This window comes from Elephantulus edwardii, unplaced genomic scaffold (genome assembly GCF_000299155.1).
Source record: "Elephantulus edwardii isolate Elephantulus edwardi_28Jun2011 unplaced genomic scaffold, EleEdw1.0 scaffold00130, whole genome shotgun sequence".
NCBI lineage: Eukaryota > Metazoa > Chordata > Mammalia > Macroscelidea > Macroscelididae > Elephantulus > Elephantulus edwardii.
This window is the reverse complement of record NW_006399880.1, coordinates 7,053,264-7,077,714: the sequence shown is the minus strand read 5'-3', so window position 1 is coordinate 7,077,714 and position 24,451 is coordinate 7,053,264. Positions and strand designations below refer to the sequence as shown.

The following is a 24,451-nucleotide window of genomic DNA, read 5'->3' as shown; positions in this document are numbered from 1 at the left end:
TTCTGGGGCTTCGTCTGACATACTTTGGACATGTTGTAAGGAGAGACAGGTCTTTAGAGAGGGACATCATGCTGGGTAGAGTAGAGGGACAGCGCAGGAAGGGAAGTCCCTCTATGAGGTAGATTGATTCAGTGACTGGGGTAATCGGGATGGGTGTGTCAGAGGCAATGAGATTGGCACAGGATGGAGTACGGTTTAGGGCTGTTTGTTGTACATAGGGTCGCTATGAGTCGCAAACGACTCAACGGCACATAACAACAACAACAACATGAAAGTTTCATTGTGTTGAGCCAGTAAGCTTGGTAAGAGGCTGCACTGCAATCCCAAAATCACACAGTTCAATGCCACCAGCTACTCTGCAGGAAAAGATGGCACTCTCCTGTGCTTTTAACTGCCTCTGAAAACACATTGAAGGGTCAACTATGGGTCAGTTCTGACACGACGGTATGCACCAACAACAGAATGTATTTTAAAAATTTTATAAATCTCACAGAGAAAAGCTTACTATGCAAATATTTTAACTACTTCTTTTACAAAAATGAAGTAGTTCATATCTACACATGCAATTTTAAAAAGCTTCTTTGTACATGCATTATAGAAGGTAATTTCTGCACAATCTGTGCAATTGGTGATTTTTTCAGCTTTACTACTGAGAAAAATTTAGACATGTTCATTACACACAAATAAAGTAAGTGTCAGAGATAGAGTATCTAAAGTAAGGATTTTTAAATGAGAAGAACTATGCTATCATATGCATAAGGACATGTGGTTTTGTGAGCATCTCAAAAAGGAAATAATTTTGGCAAATTTTGACAAAGATAGTTGTGAAATACTTACTAAGACGACCAGATATTACTTTTCAAGAACTTGTAAAATGCTACAAATATTTGGTCTTTGAAAAGGTCTGTCATTATGATTAGTACGATTTCTAAAAATAATGTTAACTGCAAACATGTAGCATTCTCTAAGGTTCTAGTTTTCTCTTTCTACTTTGGCCCTTGGGTTTAAAAGAAGTTGTTTTTGTTAGATGCTGTTTAGCCGAGTATGCCTATGAACAGATGATCTGAACTCCATCCTAACCTGTGCCATCTTCATATTTCCTGACTCACTAGAGCCCATTCAATCATCACTGTGTCAATCCACCTGGTTGAGTCTTTTCCTCTCCTTCTCCAACCCTCCCCTTTCCAACCATCATGTCCCTCTCCTAGCCCCTCCTAGAAACATTTCCAAAGCACATAACGTGAAGCTGCATCATCCTTGCCTCCAATGAGCTCTCCATCTGCACTCTCTTCAAAACGTGTTTATTTGTTCTTTTGGCAGTCCATGAGGTGATCAGTGCTCTTCTCCAATACCACAACTCAAAGACATTGTTAAACTCTCAAAGACAAAGAAGTGATCAGAAAGTCTATGGTCTGAATCAGATGTATTCACCTTAGTCCTCAAACTGGCATCATTATTCCTCAATAATAATAGGAACCTAACTGCAGACTTTCCCAAGGCAATATGTCTCTTGATATCCTGACTGCTGGTACCAAGGGATCAATTGTGGATTTAAGTAAGATGAAGTTGTTGACAGTTTCAAACTTTTATCCATACACCATGATGTTGCCCATAGGTCCTGTGATAAGAATCATTGTTTTCTTGACAATCTTAAGAAATTTTAAGAAATCTTTGGTTTCTTAAAAGAAGTAGATGATATATTTCTGTGAATCTCTCTGTAGATTTCAACAAATGTCAGAGCCTGTAAGTTCAGATTCATTGACTTCAAGATCTTTGCAATTCATTGAGCAAAAAAGTCAGCTTTATATTTGCACACATATATAATATCTTTTCTATTGTATAAAAACAATGCACAAACAACAAAAGAAGAATTATAGTCAGGCTGTTAGCAGAGCTTTAGTAATGCTTACACAAAGACTTTAGTTACTTAATCTCTCGGAACCTTTTTTTATTTTTCTCATTTGATGATAATGAGTGTCAATCTTATGGGATTTTTTTCCTGGAAATTAAAGGACATCTGTGAGAGCACAGAGCAAAGTGTTTGGCACATAATATTCATCTGTTGCAAATTCCAGTGACAAAATCTATAGGGAGCTATATTGCTAAACCAAAGGAGACTGTGAGAGAGAAAGACGGGTAGTTTCCTCCCATGCAGTATGCAGTCTTTGAAAATCCTCTGGAGGGTCAGCTATAGGTTAGTTCTGAGCAGACAATAATGAATGTTGTTTTTGTTGTTATTGTTGTTAAGTGCCATTGAGTTGTAGGTAATTCATGGTGACCCTATGAATGGAAGACCTGAACACTTGTGTAACTTTGGTCATTTCTCCATGTTCATATGGTTTCCAGAGGCAAGCTATTTCAGAAGTGGATGCCACTCCTGCTTCCAAGTTTGTTTTAAATGGGGAGCTTCACCAAACACTGTCCACTATGGGTAACCAATACCACATTTGACACATCAGTGTCACAGTGTTCAGCATCACAGCAACCACAAGTTATCTCTGTACAGAAAATTGTAAATGATACAGTTGATGATTTTTAGAAAAATATTACTGAGGAACAAAGATAAAAAGTTACATGTTGATGTACATGCCAGAAAAGGGTTTTATTCAATCATTCCTGTTATTAAAACTTGACCCTTTATGTGTGAAATAAGTTATAAGGAGATGGACTTGAAACAGAGTTTGTATAAAACTATCTGAAAACACAATGGGTTGCCTTACATGATAGTGAAATCCAATTGGAGTAGCACAGTTATTGAGAGGGATGCTACTGATAGCATTCAAACATATTTAGCAGAGATTAAATGAAATGCTTTTAAAACACATTTCAGCCCTAACATTTCAGTTAAAATATTTTAATTCTTTCTAGTTTTTTTTCCATTTTCTCATTAGTATGTTATATACAACGAACCAATTGTGGGGGGTTTTTAAAGTGGTAATATTAGATGATGGCAATAACATCTTTTTGCTTGTATTGGCAGGATGAATGTCAGGAATTCCGGAGCCAGGTGAGAGGAGGGAAGCTTATCTGCACCAGAGAAAATGACCCTGTTCGAGGCCCAAATGGCAAAATGCACGTCAACAAGTGTGCTATGTGTCGAAGCATCTTGTACGTGAAGAGATTTATTGATCAATTAGAGTACCAGTTTGTAAAAAAAAATAAATAAGTTCCTCTTACATTATAGAAGACAACTTGACATCACACATTAAAAATGTAAAAATAATATAGTTCCTCACTTAGGCAGAAGACAATCAGTTTCCAAAGTGCTTTCACAAGAAAAATCCAATTTTGATAATGAAAGGCTTAATCACACTTGGAGTCACTGGGACAGGAAGGCAGCTATTACATATTGGCAAATTGGCTAATCGATGCTAAGTAATGTCTAACTCACAGAGACCCATAGACAACAGGAGGAAACACATAAGTTCTGTGACACCATCACAACCATTTTCATGCTTGAATCCACTTTACATAGTATTCTCATTTGATCAACGGACCTATAATTTTTGTGAACATGTTACCACAACTGCCTTCCTAGTATGTCTTAGTATGAAAAATCCATTACATTCTTTCCACCCTGGAAAGCATTGCTAATATCAGAAATACTGCTAGTATAGCTTTCATATCTCCTCATTGTTGTTGTTGTTATGTACCATTAAGCTGGAATCAACTCATAGCTGACCCTGCAGCAAGTTTTCAGAGGCACTAAACTGAGTCGGAGGAAATTGCCAATCTTTCTCCTGTGGAGCAGCTAGTGGATTGGATTTGAACCGCATATCTTTGGGTTGGCAATGCAGCTCCTTAACATTAGGCCATCAGAGCATATACAAATCATCACAAACTAACACAGAGATGGTAAACATCATAGATAGGTAGGCAATAAAGTTAATAGGATACAGTTTTTACAGATATTAAAGAAGATAATATTTTTAAAGTACTTATAAAATGAAAAATATTTTTTCTAGATAGGTGTGGGAAAACTGTAATATTTATTAGTTGATTTAAAAAGTAAAAAAATAAAGCAGGATTCTACATGAGTTAATAAACTATTAGATTAAGAAAAATATATATTATTTAGCATGATATCATTCTGCTCCAATGTTATTAACTAATGAAGATAGCATTGCTACGTATATGAACATTGTAATGGTAGAATTTATTAATAAAATATCATTTTTTAGATTTCTTTAGGAAATAGTATTGAATTCCTTTATGTTTAGCATTGGAGAATTATTTGGTGAAATGAAATTTAAAAATACCTACCAAAAAACCCTATGTTTTCAATCCTGCAGTGAGCGAGAAGCTAGTGAAAGACAAAAGAATGATGAAGAAAAATCAAGAGACACATCCTCAAATGACTCAAAGGTTATTTTTCATAAATATTTCAATGATTCCTTATTTTTTCCTCCTCTTGCATTCCTTCCCTTCCAGTTTTCAAATACCCTTCAATTGAAAGAAAAAGTGTTACTTTTGGACTTTGAAGTCTGATGCTATTCTCTTGGTTCTGTAGAGATTCTTAAGAGTGTGTCAATTTTTGTTTTAAGCTCTCCTCTTGGGGAAAAACAGAACATTAAATTTTTCACTACCTCAGTTACATGATCAGCAATGATCCTTTAAATTTAAAATGAAATGTAAGATATCTTGTAGACATTGGTTTTAATAATTAACATTACAGCAAGTTCTTTCAATCCTTATTTTTATCTTCTTCCCTTTGTGTGCTTTCCTTTTTTCTCCAGATAATTTCCTCAGCCTCACTGAAGCTTGCGTACATTATGTTGTCTTTTCTATTTGCTTTTTTGATTGAAATCTTGGGCCGATCTTTTCATAGTGATAATCACATAGAGTTAGATTTATGTGAGGCTGTTCTTTGGTCAAGAGCACACTTCATGTGAGAAATGGGAAAAAGGAAAGATGGAAGCGAAGGGGAAAGGGAGACAACAAGGTCTGTAAAATGTTATTTATGTTTATCTTACATCTCAGGACCAGTGCAGAGAGGTTCCGAGTGAAGCCGAGAGTGGAAGACTTAGACAGGTTGGGCCTCCTGTGGCCTCTGTTGCCAGGATAAGTGCAGTAAGTCTGAGTCTCAAACGAAGAAAAAACTTTAATAATATTCCCCTCACTTTTAAAAAATAAAAATCTTATCAAACCGTCTAGTCAAGAAGATCAAACATCTTGTTAACTTCCCCTTTTCTATTTTTTAGGACCAATGCAGTGACCTTCGCGAGCGTGCTAGGAACGAGCAGCTCATTTGCACTCGGGAGAACGACCCTGTGCGTGGTGCTGATGGAAAGGTCTATAAAAACAAGTGCTTCATGTGCAGAGCGCTCTTGTGAGTACAAACTTTCTTCTTCATCAGTTACTTATCCAACAGATCGTACTACCAGCCAGGAATAAGTGGGCCGGGGAAGGAGACGAAAGATTTGTAATGAGAAAGCATAAAACTAATGTTAAGATTATGAATGACTCTCAGATATTTAGAAATTAGGAACCCATTCTAAAAAACTGATGAGTTAAGAAATATGGGAACTCATGGAAACAAAGGAACCTTGAGACTATGACTCTGGCATCAAGGTCCTGAAATTGAGAACTCTGATTAATAGAAAACGTTGACTTGAGACAATAAATCTAGTTTGAAGTTCTACTCATAATGCTTACTAGTTGTGTCACTGAAAATTATAGTCACAACAAAGACTGTTTCATGCAGAAGATAACAGTTGTAACTGGACTAATCATAAGAATCAATAAATATGCATTTTCTTAAAAAAATACAGATCTTTATACCCCAAAATAAACTAAATCAGATTCTCTACTGCCAACAAATATATTTTTCAGGAGAAATCTCCACATTATTTTGACAAGCAACCAAATTTGGGAACAAATGGACCTAATAAATAATGATTGATAGTCATAAGGATTAGATGTTGTTGATAATAAGGTTGAAAGTTGTAATACATACTGTGAACAAAGCCATAAATCAGTGTGCATTTAGCCTTGAGGAAAAAAATTAATATTATCTTCTTTATTTTCCAGGAAATTGAAGTTCAAAGAGTTTAACATACTAAGTCAAGCCTGATTAAGCAAGGAAATCTCTAAATCAGCTCTCTTGTGTACTTTTCTATGGCTTTAGTCACGGATAGAATTGTTTTATGGTTCTACTATGTTTTATTTTGGAACCAAGAGTGTCATCCACTTCCTAAACAACATGCCTCCAGAAACTCTATGAACTTTGATAAATGTTGATAGTTGTAGAGGGGCTGCAGGCCTTTTGTTCATAGGATTGCCATGAGTGGTGCTTGACTCAAAGGCAATCGACAACAACAATGTTTCATTAGTATTGCTTAACTTCCTTCACCTGGTTCTTGTGCCTTAAAATTATTATCACTTAAAATTGTTTTTGTTTCCTTTTTTAGTAAAAAAGAAGCTTTAGAAAAGACCAAAGTTTTGGAACTGCCAGCTCACCTTCGAACGTTGGAAGAAGAAAACAGCTCATATTCTCCCAGTTTATCTCTAGTAAGCATAAAAAAAAAATTTAAAAGAAAACAAAACCAAAAACTACCTACCAAATTAATGCTCTTATTTTTTGGTTTGGTTCTGCTCTGTGTTTGTGCCTGTTACGGTTTGTTCTCCTTAAACCCCAATTATTTAGAAAGGGCTGGAGAAGGTGGCCTTAGTGTACCTGTAAGTTCCATGAGGACCACATGCAGTTCTTGCTTGGTGAGAGTTCAGAAACTACTCATTTGTCTATTATTGTACATGCTTTGAGGCTGTGAACCTTTCTAAGCCAATTTATTATATTTCGATGTTTGAAAATAAGTAATTGAGTTAGTTAGGTACCGTGGTTCTGTATTTTTGGGAGGGAAAAAAAGGCTCATCATACTTCCATGACATGCTTTCTCCTAAAGTGATTTTCCCAAATGATGGAAATTTATTCAGTTAGAATACTAGAGTACACATTAATTGCATATGTCCAGTTAATTACATATTGTAGCAGGGCTCTGTAAAAGGTAGAATAAACAGTAATTTTTATCAGAATTGATGAGTGTACAGGGAAACAAAAAAGCAAGTATCTTCTTATTGCTTCTGCTCTTTCTTTGTATTATATTATAATAGTAGTTTTGAAGCCCTTTGTAATAGGTATCTGGTCTGTTTTTGACAAGGTTTATAGAAGGTGCTTATCTAAGTTCTCCTTGAATGGAATTGTGACTCTTCACAAACTAATATTCTTTATTTAGAAGTTGAGCAAAATGAATAAACATACACTTTGTTCTCTTCTAGAAGAAACTTTGATTTTTATAACACTATTAGATTCTTCAATACTTCTAAATTTCTATTTCACAAAATAATTTTAAATGGAAAAATGTTAATCTTACTTTGGCTGCATCTTTTATTAACATATATGTGTTGTTGTTCATTGTGGTCAAGTGAAAACCAACTCATAGTCGACTCTCCCCTGTGTTTTCAGAAGCAAATCATACAGGAACAGATTGTCCATCTTTCTCTTTGTGAGGAGCAGCTGTTGGATTTGGACTGTCTGCCTTTGTATTGGCAGCGTAAAACCTTACTACTAAGCCACCAGAATTCTCTGATCTGTAGCACCTCCCTATTACTCTGCTAAGATACATGAGGATGTTCCTTTTGCTTTCTTTGTTTTTTTCTCTTTGCTTAAAACAGCAACAATAAAAATATTTTCTTACTCCTTGTTAGAAGCTTAAAGATAAGAAACAATATAATAATAATAATAAATAATAGTAATAGATAATACTATGGTTACAAATAACCACTAAAGTTGAGACGACCTTAGGAGGGCAAACAGAAGACTATCTGCAGTCATAAAATCAATTTGCAACTTCTGTGTTTGTTGCCTTGGAATTTATTTATTCTTCTTAGTTATGCTTTCAGGAAGGTCTGATGACAACGTCTATAGGGAGATGCTTTGCTAACCCCAACACAGAGCCTCTCTGGCAGTTTGATTCCATCAGCAGCTCTGATGGAGAAGTTGGAAAATTCCCTTTCATATGATTTACAGCCTCCAGAAAAATCCACTGTGAAAGGTAGAATCAATACCAATATTTACCAAAATGGATATAATATGTATAGAAAGGGGGGAGAAAGTGTTCTCGTCTCACTGGCTGTTTTTTTTTTCTTTTTGTTATTTTTACATAGTCTTTTTTGAAGCCTTTAGCAACATGTAGCAGTATACCTGGTTTTTCTGTCAGTTTAGACTCAATGGCAATAAGTAAGTGAGGAGCGAGCTGTACTTCCAGAGAACTCTGGTGGGGTTTTACTACTTATCCACAGGCTGCACTGGTGATAAAATCCACCAGTCCTTCCTCTGGAGAAAAATCAACAGTCTCCACTCATGTAACATAATACCTTCAAAACACATTGGAAAATAAAAAATGAAGTGGGAGGCACAGCACTCCCTGATGTTGTTGTCATTGTTATATGCTGATGAGTTGCTTGTGATTCATAGTCACAACATATGTATAACATATGTACAATTGTCATATGTACAGCATATGTAAAACAGCTCTGAACCATGCTCTATCTTGAGCCAATTTAGTTTTATTTTACACACCTAACCCCATTACCCCAGGCACTGAGTCAATTCATCTCATCCAAGATTTTCCTCTCTTTTGCTGTCCCTCTACCTTTTCAATTATGACGTCCTTCTCCAAGGAATGGGCCCTTCTGGCAATGTGCCCAAAGTATGTCAGATGGAGCTTCAAAACCCTTGCCTCCAAGGAGAAACCTTGTTTCACCCTCCCTGGGATGAACCTATTTGTTTTCTTTTTTTTTAAATTTTTTTTAAATTTTATTATTTGTGTGTACCGTCAAATCAGATCTGACTGGTACAGGAGGAGATTGTCCCTCCTTCCCCGGCAGAGCATCTGGTGGATTTGAACCGTGCGCCTCTGGGATTGTAGTGTTCTTAACAGTATGTTCAATGCTCTTCTCCAGGACCACAACTCAAAGGTATCAATTCTTCTTTCATGTAGTCATTGTCCAGCTCTCTGATACATAGCATATAATTGTGAAAACCATGTCTTGAATCAGGTTCACCTTAGTTTCTAGACAGACATCATTACTCTTCAGTACTCTTGAGAGGTCCCTGGCAGAAGATTTTTCCAATTCAGTTTGTCTTTTAATTTTCTGGCTGCTGTTATCAAGCATGTTGACCATGCCAAGTAAGCTGAAGCTGCTAACAATCTCAGTCTCTTCACTGTCTATCAAGATGCTGCCAATTGCTCCAGAGGTGAGAATCTTTGTTTTCTTCATGTTAAGCTTCAATCCATAGTGAAGACTACATTCCTTGATCATCTGCAGCAAACATTAAGGTCCTCCTCAGTTTTGGCAAGCAAGGTTGTTGCAGATTGCTGATGAGTCTTCTGCCCATTCTGATGGCACATTTCTCCTTATAAAGTACAGCCTCCCATAGGATCTATTATGCATATAGATTGAAAACATATGGAAATAGGATGCATCTAGTACATACATCTTCCCTGATTTTGAACCTAAAACAGCATGGTACTGGCACAATAGCCAATACATAGACCAATGGAACAGAATTAAAAACACAGAAATTAACCATCTACCTACATTCAACTGGTATTTGACAAGGAAACAAAACCTATCAAATGAAAAAATTACAACCATTTCAATAAATGGTACTGACAACTCAAGGTGAATCAAGGACCTGAGATAAAGCCCAAAATCATAAAAAGTATACGAAACAAAATGAGACCAAAGTCAGAAGGATTACCTTATGGTATAAATGTTGTTGTTATTGTTATTGATTGCCTTCAAATAGAGTACAACTCATAGTGACACTATGAACAAAAGGCCTGAAGCCCCTCTACAACTATCAACATTTATAAAAGTTCACAGAATTTCTGAAAACATGTTTTTTAGGAAGTGGATGCCACCTCTGCTTCCAAATGGTATAAATAGGCTTGCAAATATAGCCAGAAATGCACTACCAGAAGAGGGCAAAATTGATGAATGGGACTTTCTAAATATTAAGTCATTCTGTGCTTCAAAAACTTTTTCCAATATGGTAAAAAAAGAAAATCGATAGTCTGGGGAAAAATATTTACCAATGACAGCTCAGAAAATGGTCTCATAACAAAAGTTTACAGAACACTATGGGGTCTCCAAAAGGAAAAGACTGAGAACCCAATCACAATATGGGCCAAAGACATGAAATGACTTTTTTAACAAAGGAAGACATTCATATGTCCAACATACACAAGAAGAAATTATCAAAATAACTGGCAAGAAGATAAATGCAAATCAAAACCACAGTGAGATACCATCTCACTCACGTAGCAGTAGCAAAATTTAATATGACAGCAAGCAATAAATGTTCCAAGGATGTGGAGAGATTGAATTTTCATATACTGCTGGTAATTGTGGTTAGATACTGTCTAGTCGAGTATGAATCTTAGCAACCCCATGAACAAAATATTTGAATCCTGCTCTGTCCTGAGCCATTCTCACACATCATGACATGCAAGAGACCATTGCATCAGTCACCATGTCAATCCACCTGGATAAGGGTCTACCTCTCCTTTACCACTCCAACACCCAGCATCATGTACCTCTCCATGGAACAGCTCCTCCTAGCAGCATGTCCAAAGTATATGAGGAGAACCCTAATCATTCTTGCCTCCAAAGAACATTCTGACCACACCCTCTCCAAGACATATCTGTTCATTCTCTTAGCCATTCACGGGATGATCAGAGCTCTTCTCTAGCACCACAGCTCAAAGGCCTAAATTCTCTTATTATCCAGATTCATTGTCCAGCTCTCAGATGCATAGCAAGTAATTGTAAATACTACGTACTCCTGGTGGAATTGTAATATGGCACAACCCCTCTGGAAAACAGTTAAATATTTCCTCAAACAGCTAAACATAGAAATCAAATATGACCCAGTTATTGCACTGCTAGGCATATAGCCCAAAGAAATTAGAACTTGGACATAAGCAGAGATTTGTAAACTTATGTTCATAGCAGCATTATTCACAATAGAAAAAAAAAGGAAACAGTCCAAATGTCTATCAACAAATGATTATATTGAGAAATGACAATACATTCACAAAACGGAATACTATACAGCATTAAGGAGCAATAATTTTGAAATATATCATTTGATTTTTTATCATTTAATTTCTTGACATCTGCATCCATAGATATTGATTGTGAACCCAAATAAAATTAAATACTTGACAACCTAAAAAAAAATATGATGTAACATGGGAGAATCTAGAGAGCATCATGCTAAGTGGGCTAACCTAGTCTCATAAGGACAAATATTTCATAAAACCTTATTAAAAAATAAAGGATAACTAGTAAGAAGTGGATAAAATCCCACAAGGGGTAGGAGAAGAGGTCAGGGGGGACGGAGGATGAGAAAGGGAGGAAATAACTAAGATAAGCGAGTCTGGTGAGTCAGGGTTGAGGGTGAAACGAAGGAAAGTTTCAGTGGGGACTTGAAAAGATAAGGTAATAATAGACATAGATCTATAGTGATTAATCTCATAAAACACATTGTATATGGGTGATAGTTTGAAATACAGTGTAAATGTGTGGAAAACAGTGTACATGAATGACACACAATGTTTACAAATAGGCAAACCAATATAAAATAAAACTAAATTGGAGAGGGGAAAAAAGAAAAAAAACCTCACTAGAGGGTCAACTATGAGTCAGAACCAAATCAGTATGATGAAACATTACACTTCATCTAATTTCAGACTTGGTTATTCCTATTTTATGCTCCAACATTTAAAAGAAGTCATCACTCCTAGAGATATGATAAAGCATAATAATAGTAAGTACATAATAAGACAGTTTGAGATTGATTTAGAAGGGTAAATGGGATACTATTTGCACTTCTATTGTAGCTAATGTTAGAGGGATCTTGGCTGAAAGCAAGTCACACCAGACGAATGTGTCTGTGTTTCCTTTACTATACAAAGGCATTTGACTGTGTGGACCACAACAAACTGTGGCTAACTCTGAGAAGGGAATCCCAGAACACTTGATTTTGCTATGCAAAACCTATACTTGGACCAGGAGACAGTCATCAGAACAGAGCAAGGGAACACTGCATAGTTCAAAACTGGGAAAGGTGTACACCAGGAATGTGTCCTATCTCTATACCTTTTCAATCTATATGAAGAACAGATCATCCAGGAGACTGGCCTCTATGAGGAGAAGTGTGGCATCAGGATTGGAGGAAGACTCATGAACAATCTGCACTATGCAGATGACACAACCCTGCTTGCTGAAATTGAGGAGGACCTGAAACACTTGTTTCAGAAGGTCAAGAACTGTGGACTTCAATATAGATTGAAGCTCAATATCAAGAAAACAAAGATTCTCACCACTGAGCCAATTGGCAGCATTGTGATGGATGGTGAAGTTATTGAGATTGTAAACAGCTTTAGTTTGCTTGGCTCCACAGTCAACATTCTTGGTATCAGCAACCAAAAATTAAAAGACATATTGCGTAGGGAAAGTCTATTGTCCGAGACTTCTCCAGAGTACTGAAAATCAATAATGTCAGTCTGGAGAATATGGTGCACCTGATACATGGTCTTTGCAATTTTTTGCTATGCATCAGAGCCAGACAATGACTAAGGATGACAGAATGAGAATTGATGCCTTTGAGCTGTGGTGTGGACTGTTAAGAGAATGAACAGATTCGTGCTTGGGAGGGTTAAACCAAGCTGCTTCTTGGAGGCAAGGATTCTGAAGCTTTGTCTGACGTACTTTGTACATGTTGCAAGAAGGTACCAGTCCTTGGAGAAGGTCGTCATGTATGGGAGGATGGAGGGACAGCACAGGAGAGGAAGACCCTGAACGAGATGGATTGATTCAATGACTGGGGTAATAGGGGTAGGTGCGTCAGAGACAATGAGATTGGCACAGGACAGAGCAAGGTTTAGGGCTATTGTACATAGGGTCGCTATGAGTAGCAGGCTCCTTAACAGTACATAACAACAACAAGAACAAGATCGATTTGCAGCTCAGTGTTGCTGCTTTGGAACCGATTCGTTCCTCCTAGTTGCATTTTCAAGTTCTGATGGCAAAGAGAATTGTGTTGCTAACCCAAATGCGGTGCCTCTGGTCATTTCCTCTCTCCAATCTTTGAAGAAGTCATCACTTTCATTCATATCTCACATTTTCCTGGAACAAGAATTTTTCACCATCATGTAACACAATCTGTAAACAAGGTAGTAACTTCTGTGCTTTTATGGGATTTTTATTCAATTTTGCAAAAGGTCCATGAATGTATTCATCTTTTTACACCACCAACCATTTCATTTTCTCTTTAACATTTTTCTTCTACTTTCTTTGTGCTTAATTGGCTTATAATTTTCCAGCACCTTGAGTGAAACATTAGAATTTTTATTTCAATGATTTATTTATTTATAATATGTATGCAAAGTAATAATTTGTTTCACATCACTGCTTTAGTTGTTGGATTTTTATGTTTATATTTTCTTTTTAATTATCTCAATGTATTTCTAAATTTTATGATGATTTCTTCTTTGAGTCATAGGCGACTTAGGACTCTGTTGCTTAATTTTTTTTGCTAGATGTTTTCTAATTGTTGCATTCATTATATTATTCATAATATAATAATAGTTATTATACTGGTTATTATCATACTAGAATAATATTAGTATAATAACATAAATATATTATTACTCACTAGGCACAAGTGTTGAAGTGTCTTACTATTAACTGGAAAAAGTGGCAGTTCAACTTCACTCAGAGGAAAATTGGAAAAGAATCTGATGATTTATTTCCATTTGATCACTGCTTCGATAATCCCATAAAGCACTGTCAGTGTGAAGACTAAAGTTCACCTATTTACAACATGGTCTTGTCAATCACCTGAAAGATGGACACTGACTAAGGATGACAGAAGAAGAATTGATGCCTTTAAGTTATGATGTTGGAGAAGAGTGCTGAATATCCCACAAACTGCCAAAAGAAGGGATATATATGTCTATACATACATACAAAAGTCACTATGTATGCAAAAGTCACCTGCATACAAAAGTCACCATGAGTCAGAGTCTATTTGGCAGTAGCTAAAAAGAATTACTACAATTTCACTATGATCAGAGAACAATCTATTTAAAAATTCTTTAATATTATTAACCTTAAAGACCTAATTTTGTAATTTTTTAGGTACAGTTTTTAATAAATATTATTGAGGCTGGTGAATATTGTACAAATATTCTGAATCTTTAAATTTTTTCTGTCTGTCATTGAAAGAACTACATCAAAATTTCCAATTAAGTTTTTAAAATTTATTATTGTCTAATCAAATTTTACTCTTTTGAATTTTTATTTAGGTGACATTCATGTAACATGAAAGCCATTTTGAAGTGAATAATTCCCTGTCATTTAGTGTTCAATCTTGTGCAACCATTTCCTCTGTTTAAGTTTTAAATATTTTCGTTACTCCAAAGTAAAGCTTCATATCCATTACACAGTCATTCCACATGTCCTCTTTCTCTAGCTTCTGACAACCACCAATCTACATTTAATTTCTGTGGAATTAACGCAATTGGATATTTCCTGAGCAACTCTGGAAGTACAATGGTAAAATGCTGTACTGTTAACTGAAAGGTTGAAAGTTTGGAACTACCAGCCACTCGTAAGAAAAAGATGTGGCAGTAGGCTTCTATAAAGATTGTTGCTGTTGTTAGCAGTCATCGAGCTGAGCATGATTTGTAGCGACCCTAGGAACAACAGACCTGAAACCTGCCCTATCCTGTATCATCTTTATAATGTCTGACATAATAGAGCATATTGCTGACATCATTGTGTCAACCGATCTCATTGGAAGTCTTCCTCTCCATTACTGACCTTCCATCCTTCTAAGCATGATGTCACTTTTCAAGATATAACCTCTCCTAGCTACATGTCCCAAGTATGGGATATGAAACTTTGCCACCTCTGCCTCCACGTAGAGTCCCAACTGCATCTTCTCAAAGACATATCTGTCTGATCTTTTGGCAGTCTATGAGGTATTCAGAACTCTTATCTGACATATTAACTTAAAGGCATTAATTCTTCTGTCATCCTTATTCGTTGTCCAGCTCTCTGACACATAGCAGGTGATTGACAAGACCATGTTCTGGATCAGGTCCATGTTAGTCTTCAAACTGACATTATTCTGACATTATTCTTCAGTATTTTGGAGAAATCTTTTACAACAGATTCACCCAATACATTTCTTGATTTCCTGATTGCTGGTACCAAGGGTATTGTTGTTGAACAAAGCAAGATGAGATCATTGACAGCTTCAATCCTTTCTCCATTTATCGTGATGTTGACTCTTGGCCCTGTAGTGAGGACTTTCATTTACTTGATGCTGAGATATTATTGACTATGCCAGAATCTGCACTACCAGGAATGAAAAACTTAAGAAAAGGGTGTGTGTTTATAGTTTAAAAGGACAATTTCAAGATCTATCACTAAATATAATGCTGTGAATAATAGGAAACTGCTCATAGGCATATAAGGAAGATCTGATAATATCAGTTAATATTAACTAACAGTTAATATGGCTGTTATTCAAAGATATGCATCAAAACTGAAGCCAAACAGGAGGAGATTGAGAATTTACAACAACTTTTGGAGCCCAAAATTGACCAATCATATAGTGACTGGAATGAAAATGTTGGAAACAATGTTGTTGTTGTTGCTGTTGTTGTTATGTGCCATCAAGTCACTTGCGACTCTAGCGACCCTATGTACAACAGCCCTAAACTCTGCTCTGTCCTGTGCCAATCGTACTGTCTCTGACACTCCCATCCCGATTATCCCAGTCACTAAATCAATCCACCTCATAGAGGGCCTTCACCTCCTGCGCCATCCCTCTACCGCCCCAAGCATGATGTCCCTCTCCAAGGACCGGTCTCTCCTCACAACACGTCCAAAGTATGTTAGATGGAGCCTCAGAATCCTTGTCTCCAAGGAGCCACCCGGTTTAACCTTTTCCAGGTCGAATCTGCTTGTTTTCCTAGCAGTCCATGGTGCTCTCAATACTCTTCTCCAGCACCACAGCTCAAAGGCATCACTTCTCCTCCTATCCTCTTTGGTCATTGTCCAACTTTCTGATGCATAACAAGTGATTGCGAAGACCATGGCCTGTATCAAACGCACCTTAGTCTCCAGAGAGACACCATTGCTCTTCAGTACTTTGGAGAGGTCCCGAACAGCAGACTTTCCCATGGCAATATGCCTTTTAATTTCCTGGCTACTGGTGCCAAGAGTGTTGACTGTGGAGCCAAGCAAACTAAAGCCGTGTACAATCTCAATCTCTTCACCATCCATCCTGATGCTGCCAGTTGGTCCAGTGGTGAGAATCTTTGTCTTCTTGACATTGAGCCTCAATCCATATTGGAGGCTGCAGTCCTTGACCCTCTGCAGCAGGTACTTCAGGTCCTCTTCAGTTTCAGCAAGCAGGGTTGTGTCATCTGCATAACGCAGATTGTTGATAAATCGTCCACCAATCTTGACTCCACATTTCTCCTCATAGAGCCAGCCCAGGCTCCCGGAGAATCTGTTCTGCATATAGGTTGAAAAGGTATGGAGATAGGATGCAACCCTGGCATACGCCCTTCCCAATTTTGAACCATGCAGTCTTCCCTTGCTCTGTTCTGACGACTGCCTCCTGGTCCAAGTATAGGTTTTGCATTAGCATGATCAAGTGTTCTGGTTGGAAACAATGAGGAAGGAATGATAGTTGGAAAGCATGGTCTTGATAACAGAAATAAGGCTAGAGATAGTATGATTTTTTTCAATTATTTATTCATAACAATTATCTTTTTAAAAAAATGCAAAAGGTGAGATTTTTAAAAACACATGGACCTCACCAGATGGACTGCAAGGAAATTAGATTGACTGTATCAATGAAAGATATACAATTGTTCAGGTTTTCATTCTATGACTCGACGGCACTTAACAACAACAAAATATCAATGGAAAGAATAATTGAAGTAATGCAATATCAGGAGTCAAAAGCAGACTAGGTGGCAGTTAAGAAACAGACCATCAATTATTCATCTGCATGCTTAAATTGAAGCTAAAGAAAATTAAAACTAGCACTCAGGAAGCAAAATATAACCTAGTTTCTATACATAATTATTATACCCTTATAAATGAGCTCCCTTATACATAATGTAAGGTTAAAAAAAAGTATATGTCTACCCAGTCCTAGAAGGATTTGTGTGAGTTGGAATAGACTTGATGGCTGTAGAGTTGGTTTGCTTTTTAATATTTCATCTAAATAAAATCATTGTGATAGGTTATTTTTACTTAGCATAATGATTTTGACAGTTACCCATGTAGTAACACCTATCAGTATCTCACTGGTTTCTAAGGCTGAGTAATATCTTACTGTGTGTAAATACTAGATTTGTAAAGCCTTTAAACAATTGATGGACATACAGGTTGTTTCTGTCTTTTGCCTTTTAAAATTAGTGTTGCTATGAATATTTATTCAAATGTGATTGAGATAAAGTCTTTTCAAGTCAGTTCTTAACCTTTGAATGTCATTCAATACCAAATTCACCATGCTTCATTGGTTTCCAAGGCTGAACATCTTAACAGTAGAGACTGCCTGTTGTTCTTCTACAGAACCACCTGTTGGTTTGAACTGCCAGAGATGTTCAACCTTTTAGTTAGCAGTATAGCATGCTGTGAAGCAGGCTGTCCAAGCTCTTTGTCATTTAATAAATCTACTTCATTTTCCCTTGTGCAGGATTCTAATATATGCAAACACTACAGAGTATTGCCAAGGATGGGTTACCTTTGCCCCAAAGATTTCCACCCTGTCTGTGGCGATGATGGCCAGACATACAATAATCCCTGCATGCTTTGTCATGAAAATCTGTAAGTACAAATTTCTCATCAACATATATTCCATTGTAGACATTTTCATTTATAGACTTGTCTCATAGCAGTGCCCGGATAATATCTATTTGACTTTCACTGCCAATAATTTTTAATAATAGCAGCAAAAACATACCCTCATTTGTGAATGACTTTCGTTACATTTAAAATAAGAAGTGTTTAAGCTATTCCTTTAATAAAATTGCTAGTATATAAAATAGAGAGGATTTTCAATTATTCCTTTAGCAAATTATTTACATACATTGTTAGATATATTACAGAGTGTACAATAAAGAGAAAAATGGTGGGTTACAACAAATTACAGAATTTCTTTCTAAGCTTATATACACTCAAAGGAGTGCAAATTTGATCCTCTACATGGTAGAGAGAGAATGATTGTTAACCATTGCTATGAATGGTCAGTACAGTCCATAATTACTCCAGTGCCCTGACAGCATGATTGTCCAGTGTCTCTGAGATATCTGCTCAGAGGAGAAAATGGTATCATTCAAAAGAAAGAGCATATTGGAACAAGTGACAAAGCTGAAAACGACTACAGACTTATTATTATCTGTGCATCTGTGGACATATTAGTTCATCATTCTGAGACTTGTTTGAGTAATATGAAAAGTAGATCTATTCTCCGAGCCAGCTGACTTAAAATATATTGAGAAGGAATGGCACTCTCATTGTCCCTTCATGTTTGCCAATTATGAGAGTGAATTTTCTTTTTGACATTTCCTTTGTTCTGTTTCAGAATACGCCAAACTAATACACGCATACAAAGTTTAGGAAGGTGTGAAGAGACCACCACCCACCCATCAAGTTTCTCCAGCACAAGAACAGCACCCGTAAGCATGCCATCATTTTTACAAATGATTTACATATGTTCATGGTTTTGGTTATGGTACAAGAAGACCAAGTTGTTCCTGCTTCTGTTATTGTGCAGTAAATAAGTAACATTTCTATGTCATGGAAACTATACAGCTCAGATTTTCCCATCATTTATCATATTTCTTTAAAGGCATTGACTAAAAATAACACATCGGTAACTGATGGGATATCAATTAACATGTTTCGAATAACACATGTTGAACTGGATATGCTCACTAGTCTGTGCCAGAAATATTGCAGACAGCTACTAAAAGAAATCCATGATTGTTTCAATCCCAAGAAAGGCAATCCAATAGAATGTGGAAATAATTTAACAATATCATTACTATCACATGCATGCAATACTGCTTAAGATAATTTAAAAATGGTTAGACCAGTACATTGAGAATTTCTAGAAATTCAAACTGGCATGAAGAGGCCATGGAACCAGGGATATAATTTCTGGTGTCAGAATGAACCTGACTGAAAGAAAAGAATACCAGAAGAATGTCTATTTGTGTTTTCTTGACATTTGACTGTGTGGATCATAACAAATTATGGCTAAGCTTGAAAAGAATGGAAATCCTAGAACACGTGACATGTAAAACCTATATCTAGACTGTTGTTTGTACGAACAAGTGAACACTACTATATGGTTTAGAGCTGAGAAAAGTGTGTGTCGAGGTTGTATTCTTTTTTTCTCTCCGTAATCTTCAGTCTGTATGCTGAGAAACTTATTCAAGAAGCTAGACTCAATGTGGAGGAATATGACCACAAGATTGAAGGCAGACTCATCAATAACCTTTGTTATGCAGATGACACAACCTTGCTTGCTGAAAGTGAGGAGGACTTAAAGCACTAACTGCAGAAGATCAAATAGTATAGCCTTCAATATTAATTGCATATAAACATCAAGAAAACAAAATTCTCACCACTGGACTGAAGTCAGATGGACTTTGATTGAAAGAAAAGAATACCAGAAGAATGTCTATTTGTGCTTAATTGAGTATTGTGAAAAAGACATTTGACTGTGTGGATCATAAAAAGTTATGCCTAATATTAAGAATGGGAATCCCAGAGCACTTAATTGTGATCATGTGAAACCTATATCTATGCTAGGAGGCTGTTGCGTGAACAGAACATAAGAACACTACATGGTTTAAAATTAAGAAGAGATTGTGTCAGGGTTGTATATTCTCTCTCTACCTATTCAATCTGTATGCTGAGAAAATTATTTGAGAAACTGGACGCTGTGAAGAGGAATGTGGCATCAGGATCGTAGGGAGACTCATCAGTAACCTGAGTTATGCAGATTATAAAATCTTGCTTGCTGAAAGTGAGAAGGACTTGAAGCACTTGCAGGGGAAGACAAAATAATATAGCCCTCAATATAGATTGCATCTTAATGTCAAGAAAACAGAGATTCTTACCTTACCACTGGACGGAGAGGCAGCAATATGATAGATGGAGAGGATTTCCAATCGATACACTTTTTTTTTTTTAATCGATACACTTGACACCACCGTTCAGAAAATCAGGAGACATATTACACATAGGAAGTATGCCGTCAGGAATCTCTACAAATTCCTGAATATCAATGACATCAGTTTGAGGACTAACATGCACCTGATTCAGGCATGATCTTTTCATTAACTTGCTACATTTCTCAGGGCTAGCCAACAAATAAAGATGACAGAAGAAGAAATGATGCTTTTGAGTTGTAGTATTGGAGAAGAGTGCTGAATAGTCCATTGAAAGCCAAAAGAACAATCAGATGTGCTTTGGAGAAAGTACGGATGACTAAGCTTCATCTCTCATAATTTGGATGTGTTGCTAGGAGAGATTATTCCTTGGAAAGGGACATGATTCTTGGGAAGGTGTAGGTTCAGTGAAAGAGAAGAACCTCATTGAAATGGATTGACACAATGACTGCAGCAACGGTCTCAAATATGTCCGAGATTGTGAGAATGGCACAGGATAGGACGAGGTTAGGATCTGCTGTTTATAGGGTTGCTGTGAATTATACTTGACTTGATGGAACCTAACAATAACAATTGACAAATTAATATCCTTATTATTTTTATTATGCCTAAAAATTATAAATATGAACTTACAGAAACAGAAGAGCTTAAGTATGAATGTATAGAAGTACATTTGACACAATGTTTATTTTTAGTAAAAATTCTTGATAATATAGTAGAGTTACACTTTTCTAGATATTAGGTGACTGATAATTCTTACTTACGGAACTAGCTAACATCAAGAATGTGAACTTGGTGTTTATATTTCTTCCAGGACTTTGACATGATATACATATGTGGGCAATTTCACAACTGTTTTCAACCCGTTCCACACCACAATACGCTTTGACAATAGAATTAAAGACCAGTCTAAAAGTTTTGGTGCTCTTGGTCAAAGAGCATGATAAAATAATTTAGAATCGTAAATGTCTTTATGTGAAAAGTTGAGAAAAACTATTAGAATATTCCCAATTTTACTCTAGTAGCTTGAAAGCATGGTAAAGTAGAATACTGAAATAGAATCAAGAGATCTCCCTTTTCTTTTGTGTGAATTTAACAAATAGTTTATCTACTCTGAATCTCTACAAATTTATGAAAGGATAGTGTTTAAAACTGTATTCCACTCCCCGTACTGTGTTTGCTATGTTATCAAATATAAATTATCAGTAGGTTGCTTCCCATTTTATTAGTAGTCTATATTGTCCAGCCTCCCCACAAACACACCCAGTTACATATATCTCAGAACAGGGAGGATAGAATGAGGGCTGGTAGAATCCTTATGTAAATCCTATAGAACACACCAAGGACTACCGCCCCTTGTTATAATCCTGCTGCTGCTAAGCAACCTGGCAAGACACCAAAACCAAACTAAAATCACAACAACAAAACCAAAAACTACTATGTAGGAACTTACCACAGAGTCATGCAAATAAGTATTCATTAAAATAATTAGGAGTTTAGTATGAAGATGTATTGTACAGGTATTCCTCTTCATTTTTGAGGTGTTTGCTTTAAATAAAAGTTGCATAACTGACTTGAGTAATTTGAGTAATGACTAAAATTGTTTATTATGAAAATTTAGGAACCAAATCAATAGAATAAGAGAGATCCTGGACATAGAATGGGCAAACTGCTATTTGATTCAGTTTTATGATTTAGGTAGAGGACAGATAATATAGACGAATAATGACCCAGCATAGTTCTGATGATGACTTGAAGTCACAGTTCAACTGATAATTTGACGTTTAGAACCTATTGCCTTAAATTTCTTACTGGGAAGAAGATTCTAAAAGTCTGTAAAAAGACAGCCAGCCATAACTTTCCTGGGAAAAGATATTAAGGAGTCTGGAAACCATTATTATTTGGTTTGCTGTTTAGCAGACAAGTTATGATGAGACTTCATCTCACAAACTCTGAGTGTGTTATCAGAAAAGGCCAGTCTTTGGAAAAGGGCACTGAGTTTGGAAAATAGAGGCTCAGCAGAGGAGAGACCCTCAGTACGATGGATTGACACAATGACTGCAATGAGGCAAGCTGTTAGTGAGGATGTTACTGGTTTTACTGTAGTACTTGGAAAGCAGGGTTGAAAATAGTGATGATGAGCTGCAAATCAAAACAGCTATGGGATATCATCTCATCCAGTAAGAATAGGAAAATGTAACAGAATAGCAAACAACAAATGTTGGCGAGGTTGTGGAGAAACTGGAACCCTTATTCGCTGTTGGTGGAAGTGTAAAATGGTGCAACCACTATGAAGACAGTATGGCGCTTTCTCAAAAAGTTGCAAATAGAGATACCATTTGAGCCAGCAATTCCACTACTGGGAATATATCCCAAAGAGACCATAACTGACATCCAAGCAGATATATGCACCCTCATCTTTATCGTGGCTTTGTTCAAAATAGCAAAGAGTTGGAAAAACCTAAGTGCCCATCAACAATAAATAGATGGAGAAGCTCTGGTATATTCAGACAATGGAATATTGTGCTGCAGTGAAAAACAAGGAACTCATAAAATAGTATACAAAATTTGTAGCCCTGGAGAACATTATGCTGAGTGAAATATCTCACTCACAAAAGTACAAATACTGCATAGTACCACTGTTGTAAAACAGTACTGACATTGGGGTTTGGGGGAGACTGAGAAAGATGGGATAAATTATGTATACTTCATTGAAACAGATGAGAGAGAAAACTGTTTAAAAGGGATATATGATTAAGTATTATTGTCATGACAGGAGTCCAGAACAAACACTGCATAGTGGAATGGACTTGGGGGGGGGGGAATTATATAAAAATGAAAGACTTTTTCTTTTCAAAGAGAAGAGCGAATGGGGGGGGCTTGTTGGGCAGGGAGAAAAGTGCAACAATTAATGAATGGAAATTCAAAATTCCTGTAAACTTTCATTGAAACTAATTTAAAAATATAAAAAAATAGTGGTGATGACAAGAATAGGCTAGAGCAAGGTGTAGATTTGTTGTGCATAGGGTAACTATGAGTTAGAACAAACTCAAGGGCACCCAACTATACTATTTCTCCATTTATACAGTAACTACTATTCAGGAACTATTGCAAGTCATGCTTCTCTTTAGAATTGTATGCACATTTTCTTACTGTATCCTCAAAATACTTGTGTGAATAAGAAGTAGGAAGATCATTATCCTCCTCATTATAATTTCCTGAGGGAAATTGTATGCTGTACTAAAGTCACTTAATATTAGGCCGAGGTTCCAACGTAGATTGTCTAAGATTAGTTCTTATGCTCTTCTTTTATCCTTTAGTTTCCAGGAATTTCTGAAAAGCAAGTTTCTAAAGAAGACATAAATAAAAAGAAATCTTCTACATTGATAGAAAATTATCATATTATAGAAAATATCAATAGTAGTCCAAAATCAAGAAATTACTCTCCTATTTCATAACAATTGTCAAAGATTAAGCAAGATCAGAACTGATACTTTTCTACCGATAGGAATTTCAAAGTCTTGACAAAAGAAGATAATGGAGTTGAAAATGACAACACTACTCCATTTCCCAGATTGTACTGGGAATATGACGCTTCCCTGGTGGTTATTTTGGGTGTTTTTTCTTAACGTTCAATATTGATTTCAGTAAATATGATGTCTTGGGCAAGGAAGAATGCTGGTTATATTCTAATGGCATATAAATGCCATTGAGGAACAATAAATATTAGACAATGACAGTAAAATCTATGACTAATATGAGTTGTGGCAAGTGACTAAACTTTCCTGAAACTCAATTTCCTCATCTCTGAAATGGTGTAATGAGACTATTTGGTGTAATTTGACTATTAGAAGAGCTGTATGTTGATCAATGTCAGAGTTGAACTATGTTCATTTGTGGATCTACTTCAACTTTCCATTCAGCAACTGGAGCATATTAGCTAAAAAAGAATATTTGTTAGAAAAAAAAATGTAAAATTTGAGTCCTTGGTTGAACACAAGAATCTACAGGTTTCTTTGTTTGTGGTACATATACAATTGAACAGCCCATATGTCTTCAGTATTCCTTAATAGCTAGCTTCTAACCTACGCATTTTCTCTTCTAGGAAACAGTGATGTGGAAATGATAAAAGGGATGAAGAAAGAACAAACACCAGTCCTGGATCGCCT

General features: G+C 36.3%; 1 protein-coding gene across 1 annotated transcript in view; it reads left to right on the top strand.

Annotated features, from left to right (window-relative positions):
* The window catches only part of SPINK5 (serine peptidase inhibitor, Kazal type 5), a 109,408-nt gene extending 85,668 nt beyond the window's left edge, over nt 1–23,740 (top strand). Inside the window, exons 25-31 of the mRNA XM_006893755.1 lie at nt 2,981–3,108; nt 4,293–4,365; nt 5,202–5,329; nt 6,411–6,510; nt 17,798–17,928; nt 18,686–18,779; nt 23,603–23,740. Of these exons, the coding sequence (XP_006893817.1) occupies nt 2,981–3,108; nt 4,293–4,365; nt 5,202–5,329; nt 6,411–6,510; nt 17,798–17,928; nt 18,686–18,779; nt 23,603–23,740 (792 nt within the window). The remainder of the gene's footprint in view (nt 1–2,980; nt 3,109–4,292; nt 4,366–5,201; nt 5,330–6,410; nt 6,511–17,797; nt 17,929–18,685; nt 18,780–23,602) is intronic.
* Nucleotides 23,741–24,451: the final 711 nt, after the last annotated feature.